This window comes from Montipora foliosa, chromosome 12 (assembly GCF_036669935.1).
Source record: "Montipora foliosa isolate CH-2021 chromosome 12, ASM3666993v2, whole genome shotgun sequence".
Lineage (NCBI taxonomy): Eukaryota > Metazoa > Cnidaria > Anthozoa > Scleractinia > Acroporidae > Montipora > Montipora foliosa.
This window is the reverse complement of record NC_090880.1, coordinates 38,789,264-38,796,985: the sequence shown is the minus strand read 5'-3', so window position 1 is coordinate 38,796,985 and position 7,722 is coordinate 38,789,264. Positions and strand designations below refer to the sequence as shown.

Below are 7,722 nucleotides of genomic sequence, written 5' to 3'. Positions count from 1 at the left end.
TTTGATTCGTTGGATCTGAAAATGTTTCAATCTTTTGTTTCAGTACTGCCCTCTAATTGGGTTTCATTATCTGTGACTCAGGTTTCAGTGGACGCACTGCAAAATTCCCTATCCCGCGGAAAGCAACAAGAAATGACTCTTTTACCAGACCCGCCTCACCCGCTGTTTGAACTCGGACCCCCCTCGCATCAGATGTCATTGCGCCATTACGGCTCTTATTGTTACCTACCTGGTTTTTGAATTGCATTTATAACATTGTGCCCACCTACTTGACACAAGGAAACAAAACTCTTCTTTTTTGGCTCATTCATGAAACGGATGAGGCATTGATTTGTTGATTGCAAGGCGCGAACTTAACGATAGTGATTTAGAAAGAGTCAAGATTAAATTTCGATGAACCCCAGGTACGAATGTGCTAATATAATAAACATTGCGTAGTCTAATATGTAGGTTAATATCAAATCACAATTTTTGAACTTCTAAAATTTTGGGTCCCGTCCCCACGCGAGTCAAGAGTAGCACTGGCATTCGAGTTTATAAAGATGGCGGAAAGCGTGAGAAAGGAAACGCCTGGTTTTTCACGAACGACGCAAGTGCAAGCACAAGAGCGCTTATTTCACCGTGAAAACGGGGTTGACGCAAGCATAAGGATCAAACTTTTTCCTTTTCCTCGTGCTTGAGCTTATGCTCGCGTTCGCTTTCGTCGTTTGAAAATGAAACGCAGCATAAGCACAAGGAAATTTGCTACGTCTGGCCAATTAAAGCACTCCTTCCAGATTCTCCGCGTCTGAGCATTTAAACGAAATGGCAGATGCCGTGGTTGTTATTTAATGCTTTAATATTTCGACGTTCGTTTTCACCAGCATAAGCTGCGTATGCTTGTGCTTGCGTCGCCAGTGAAAACCAGGCTTAAGAGCCCCTCGGAAGGGGGGGGGGAATTACTCTCTTACATACGCTACATAGGTATGTGCCGCCCGATAGGGTAGGGTTTTTGAGGTGCTCAGGGGTCTCCTTTTAGGTATTTTTGGTATTGTGATCCTTGGATATTCCTTAGATAGAGTCACTAAATTGCAGTATCCACCACAAAGCGCAAAACGAAAAAGATACGGTTTATCAAAACTGTACTGCAATTTCAAGTTTAACAAAGCGATCTTAAAGGGACCTTTCTAGCTTGTGTGGGCCTTAAAGAGGGTATCGAATCTCGATTTTCTACCCTTGACCCTTTAGGGTCAGGGTTTGAAAACCTTGATTGATTGACACAGCTACACTAAATTGTCGGAATACCCCCCTCCCTTCCCGGAGGTAAGAGTTGCTTTAATCCACGCATATCATTCTTTAACTTCACCATCCACTGCAAATGATATGCAATCTGAATTCTTGGGTTCCTTTAAACTTGACTTCAACCAGGCAAATTTAGTATGTGTGATATGCAGCGTAATGCGAACTTCACTTTAAACGTTGCTGACAGTTTAGTAATCAGATGGTCTTGAGCAATAATGATATATGGATGCTTTGCCCTTATTTAATAGTTGAACAAAAAATGTGTGTTAAGGAGGCTCGAAATAGTTTCTCCTTTTTTCAAACAAATGAACATATTCTGTCCTTAGACACAGTTAGGGTAAATTTGGCAAGGGTATTAACTACCCATTATAAATTCCTCACGTCACATTTTCCTCCAAAATAACGTTACCATGGCAACGATATAAGGCACTCCTTTGTCCCTTAAAATCAAGATATATTGTGGTTTCTTTTAAAAACGGGACGGTGAAATCTTCCGATACAGCGTTACCAGAGAATGTTAGAAATAATTTCTACAATATTTAAACTTCAACAAAATCTGTAGGTCAGTTTTTCAGAAAAATAAGTTTTTTTGAACTGTCTATTTTTTTTTTCACCTACATAATTTTTTTAAATTTGAAAGACAGACGTTTAGATTAACTTATAGTGCGACGCGCCTTACCGTGGCCACCTAACAAAGTTTTTTGAAACTTATACGTCAATCAGGGTGTGAGAATTTGATTGATAGTCACCCCTCGTTGCAAAGTTCGCACGGTTGTAAGTTGAACACAGTTGGATGGATTGTTTCAGTTGACGTACTTACACATAGTTGTCAAACGGTGAAAGTTTGTTGGGTGGCCACGGTAAGGCGCGTCGCACTGTAAGCTAACATGCAAAAAATTCGATTGCACGCGCGAGTGAAGCCACAGGCCAACACAAACGGATTTAAGTGACCATTAAACTATGTGCATACAATTTTCGTAGTTTTCGTGAATAGGTGATGTCTATTTATATTCCATATGTATAGGAATTAGAAGAAAGGTGAGCGAAATTAGCGGTATTTGTCTATTTCTGGTGACGCGAGCAGCTCTTAGAATTGCGTGTGCGGCTTACGCGCGCGCGCTCAGCTGAAACCCTTTCGAGCTTCCTTAAATTAGCATTGTACCAGTAACTAAAATGCAAACTTCACAAACCCAAAGTAGAATATTTGAAATTTCTTTCCATAGCAAATGTTGGATTGTTTTAAATTTCTTACCCCAAAGTATACGGGAATTTGATCTAAATTTCTGCCTCAGGGGGTGGGGGTCTTGATGCTTTTTGACCAGGGTTTATGTCAAATCCCCCACCCTTCTCCAGGACCTGGGGGTTGGGGGTTTCAATTGACTGGTGCATAAGATTCTTTGTAGTGCAAGTAAAATTGGAGGGGCAACCAAATTAAAACCTTAATGTCAAACCGTTCCCGCTCGTGTATCTTCGCGTTGAGTGATTCCGAGTTGATGATACTTCTCAACTGTTCTTGGGTGTTCCTCTCCAAACAAATTTCTGGTAATATGCAATGCGCGCTGGTGCGAGTCTAGAGCAGAGGGCAAGTCGCGTAACTCGCGTTGAGTGATCCCGAGTTGATGGTAACTATAAGCCGTTCTTCCATTGTCTTCTCCATACAGTTTTTTTGAGGCATGTAGATCACGCTGGTGTGAGTCGAGAGCTGAATTGTAATCACCAAAATCCCGTTGAGTAATCGCGAGTTGATGGTAATTATCAGCTGTTCTTGGGTGTTCTTCTCCAAACAATTTCCTGGTAATATTCAATGCGCGCTGGTGGCAGTCTATAGCAGAGGGCAAGTCGCGTAAATCGCGTTGAGTAATCCCGAGTTGATGGTAATTATCAGCTGTTCTTGGGTGTTCTTCTCCAAACAATTCCTTGGTAATATTCAATGCGCGCTGGTGGGAGTCTATAGCAGAGGGCAAGTCGCGTAAATCGCGTTGAGTAATCCCGAGTTGATGGTAATTATCAGCTGTTCTTGGGTGTTCTTCTCCAAACAATTTCTTGGTAATATTCAATGCGCGCTGGTGGGAGTCTATAGCAGAGGGCAAGTCGCGTAAATCCCGTTGAGTAATCCCGAGTTGATGGTAATTATCAGCTGTTCTTGGGTGTTCTTCTCCAAACAATTTCTTGGTAATATTCAATGCGCGCTGGTGGGAGTCTATAGCAGAGGGCAAGTCGCGTAAATCGCGTTGAGTAATCCCGAGTTGATGGTAATTATCAGCTGTTCTTGGGTGTTCTTCTCCAAACAATTTCTTGGTAATATTCAATGCGCGCTGGTGGGAGTCTATAGCAGAGGGCAAGTCGCGTAAATCGCGTTGAGTAATCCCGAGTTGATGGTAATTATCAGCTGTTCTTGGGTGTTCTTCTCCAAACAATTTCTTGGTAATATTCAATGCGCGCTGGTGCGAGTCTATAGCAGAGGGCAAGTCGCGTAACTTGCGTTGAGTGATCCCGAGTTGATGGTAACTATAAGCCGTTCTTCCATTGTCTTCTCCATACAGTTTTTTTGAGGCACGTAGATCACGCTGGTGTGAGTCGAGAGCTGAATTGTAATCACCAAAATCCCGTTGAGTAATCCCGAGTTGATGGTAATTATCAGCTGTTCTTGGGTGTTCTTCTCCAAACAATTTCTTGGTAATATTCAATGCGCGCTGGTGCGAGTCTATAGCAGAGGGCAAGTCGCGTAACTTGCGTTGAGTGATCCCGAGTTGATGGTAACTATAAGCCGTTCTTCCATTGTCTTCTCCATACAGTTTTTTTGAGGCACGTAGATCACGCTGGTGTGAGTCGAGAGCTGAATTGTAATCACCAAAATCCCGTTGAGTAATCCCGAGTTGATGGTAATTATCAGCTGTTCTTGGGTGTTCTTCTCCAAACAATTTCTTGGTAATATTCAATGCGCGCTGGTGCGAGTCTATAGCAGAGGGCAAGTCGCGTAACTCGCGTTGAGTGATCCCGAGTCGATGGTAACTATCAGCCGTTCTTCCATTGTCTTCTCCATACAGTTTTCTTGTGGTATGTAGATCAAGCTGGTGTGCCGCGAGAGCTGAAGGGTATTCCATCGATAAACTTGGATTTTCGTTAACAGATGTGCACGTATGGGTGTCCGCCTCGTTGTGATATTTTTCTGTTGTTTTCCCATCAGCTACGTTCAGAAAAGACGCGAATTAATCGTATAAAGAGTTTAAAATGAGGGTTCGTGTTTTTCTTTACAACAGGGGTTTCTGTTGTTCTTAATACTTCCGCGTCCTAAATAAGACGTGAACTAAAACGGTACGCTTGAGTAAAAACAATCTAGCTGACGTGTAACCCATACCGAACCCAAGAAGAAATATCAGTTTTTTTTTTCTTGGGGAAAGGGGGTGGGGTTGAGTGTTAGGATGATGGGTGCGGGTACACGAAGGACCACCTTGCCCACCTCCTAACAAAATGGCTTCCTCAATATCATCAGCAAAGCTGACAACCGATAATTATCCTTGCCGGTTTAACTACAGAATACAGGGCCACTTATTTCCATATCATTGAATAACAAAAGCTCCCATTGTCGTGTGTCTCGTTCTACAAAAGCTTCTAACTAATTTGCATGTGCTGGCATTGTGTAGCCCTGTATTCTGTAGTTGCAAAAATATCTTAGGCACCGTTAAGCATCAAAGCTGGCTTTCAAAATTCAAAGACGAGAGAAAAATGGCATGGCATTTAAGTGCATGTTAACTATCTTTAAATCATGCAAGGTAAATCTGTAATGACTATTAAAACTTTTTCAATCAAGATTCTACAAGGGGAGGTAATTGAAAACTCATATTCACCCTTAATCATTCTTTATGAAAAAGGAGCATCGTATTGAATCATATTATACCTGACGTTTTCGGCTTTGATTCGGTATCCTCTTGTAATATTATCGGCTGTTCTTCGTCATCTTTGCTGGTATTATCTACTTCCGATTTCAGAATTAATTTCCTTAAAGCTGGAATCACATCCTCATCAATCTTTGCTTTTTGACTCTCTAGACTCTCTTTAATGTCTCCGATATCTACACTTACGCCCTCTAGCCATTTAATATAAGATTGATTTTCTTGCCTAATTTGCTGTTCCAGTTCATGGACTCTACTTGTCGGGAAATCCGACTCGTTCAAACTTCCAATGGCATCAATTCTGGCTGTTGAAACTCCAAGAGCGCTAAATGCATCTTTTGCATGTTGAATGTAAAGGTCGAAGGTTGTTTTGTGCATCTCAGAACTGGTTGAATGACAAAGCACATTTCGCAAACGACGAAGTTGATCAATTGCTAATGCAAACGTTTCGGTATCATCTCCTCCTGGGCTTAACACAGAAGCATGGAAACTTCCCTTGGGAACAGCTCGAGGTTTCAGGTACATATCACTGAGTGTTCTGTGGCGTATGGCAAAGGACTTTGCAAAGATGGTAGCCTGGAACAAAGCGGTACAATCCCATTCCATGTAGGACTGGTGTGTTGGAACGCTGGTCGTACCTCCCTCTGTAGAAACAAACAGATTCCTCACAGCAGAGGAGTCATCCCAGAGCTGGAAACCAGAGCGATGTGCAATCGTGTTGTCCCACATTGTTTTAAAGGCATGACGTAAAGTTTCAGGGAATCCATCAAGCACAAGGGACACAAACTTGAAATAATTTAACTGCTCGTCTCGGTATGGGTGCAAGGCCATATCAAGCAGAGCCAAAATTTTCAATTCTCTAAACATGAAATAAATATATGAATAAATGAGATGTCCACCCCAAACCTTGGCTCAAACCAAGTCTATTTCACCTTTGAGAAAACGGAGAAAAACAAAATGGCTTCCCGTTTCGCTTTGGATGCTAGGAAGCAAATACATCAATGAACTCGGCTGATTATCCAACTTGTATGGTATATACTAAACGATTATCCACCTCAGTGTCAGTGAAAGTGGTGGATATTTCTGCAACTACTAATCACCGTACATTTCGATGAACAATTGTTAAAGATTACAAATTGAGATTCGTTCGAGAACATTTCTGCTTCTACTACTCAGTACCACCTCGCAAACCCTGTGTCTTCACTTGTCTGCCTCGTTCAAAATAAGCCACAGCTGATACGCTGTGGAAAGTTCACTTGTTTTCGCTATACTGGAACATAAGGCCTTGGAGAGAAAACCCTCCGCTCCACTGGATTCTCAACCGTTTTTCAACGACATTAAGCTTGGAGCAACAGACTGTAACCTGACACCCACTACAACCATGCAATTGAAGGAAGAGTTCGTCACGTACCGTATGTCCTATGCAGACCTCTTTTTATTGCAGGATTAAGGTATTTTTCAATTCCAAACAGAGGAGTAGTTTAGTCAAAGACAGAGTATCACCTTTAGAAACTGAAACAAATTGGCTTTATGAAGATTGTTATTATCGCTTTGAATTCTTGTGACCGTAAATGGCAGACATTTGCAAGGGATATCGTTTAGCTTTTCAAGGTCTTTGGGACAGCCTGTGATACGGAGCATCACAGTACGGAATATCGAGTGTTTGAGATGTTTATATGTCTTAAAAGAGGTTTGAATGTCAGATATCGTTCGGGATTTAGTGAACCCTGCGACAAAAAGTGCTTCCGCATTACAGAAGGAACAATTAAAAAATTCCATACCTCAAACAAAGGTCTCAAATCTGCGATTGGCGTGAAGAAAACGATGAACTAAGAACAAGACAAACTTCAACATACCGAAGTTTGAGACACGTCGACAAAGAAGTCGGCCATAGTATTTGCGGTAACACCCGCAGGCTGTTATACCCCATTGAATTTAGGGGGGTTCCCCAAACCCTTAGTGACAGCTGTAAATATTTACAGCAAAACTTGGCTGATGCTGACGGAAATAAACCACAATGTGAACAAAAATTGGAAGGGGAACAGATTGAAATAGAAATAGGAGTGATTTCTCAACATATTTCACTATAAATCAACAGCGTTCAAATATTACAAAAAAATCGTTGTAAGGATTATCAGGAGGGAGGGAGACACTTCATTTTCCATTCTTCGCTCGGTGCCAGTTGACGTCACATAGCAACGAGATCGAGGTTTGAGTCGTTTACCATTTGCGCGGAAACTCCGGTTGGAATGGTACAGGATTTCCCGGTGTGGCATTTCGCCAGGCCCGAGTCTCTCACGGCTGGAAGAAAGCAATAACAAATCAAAATTGCGAACAAATCAAAATTGCGGCTGCATCTGCAATGTCGAAAGGCGGGAAAAAAGGCGGAAGTGAACCGGGTCGAGTGGGAGTTTACAAATGGTACGGGATTTTTCCGGTCATTTCGGTTGGAACGGGAAAAGAGGAACGATGACTGTACCATTTGAATTTCCAACCGGAATTTTCGGTTTTTGTCGACAAATGGTAGAAACGCCGTTGGTTTTCGCGG

The 7,722-nt window shown here is 42.0% G+C and overlaps 1 protein-coding gene across 4 annotated transcripts; it reads right to left on the bottom strand.

Annotated features, from left to right (window-relative positions):
- Nucleotides 1-1,253: 1,253 nt before the first annotated feature.
- LOC137978990 (nephrocystin-3-like) lies at nucleotides 1,254-7,076 on the bottom strand. 4 transcript variants are annotated; one of them, XM_068826127.1, is made up of 4 exons: nucleotides 6,956-7,064; nucleotides 6,586-6,686; nucleotides 5,180-6,033; nucleotides 1,254-4,468 (listed from the first exon to the last, which is right to left on the bottom strand). In XM_068826127.1, the coding sequence occupies exons 3-4, from the start codon at nucleotides 6,003-6,005 to the stop codon at nucleotides 2,727-2,729; spliced, it is 2,568 nt and encodes an 855-aa protein (XP_068682228.1). In that variant the 5' UTR covers nucleotides 6,006-6,033; nucleotides 6,586-6,686; nucleotides 6,956-7,064; the 3' UTR covers nucleotides 1,254-2,726. The 4 variants fall into 4 exon arrangements, with proteins under 4 accessions (XP_068682228.1, XP_068682229.1, XP_068682227.1 ...); XM_068826128.1 differs by having other exon boundaries at nucleotides 5,180-5,818; XM_068826126.1 differs by lacking the exon at nucleotides 6,586-6,686 and having other exon boundaries at nucleotides 6,956-7,076.
- Between the last annotated feature and the right edge of the window lie 646 nt (nucleotides 7,077-7,722).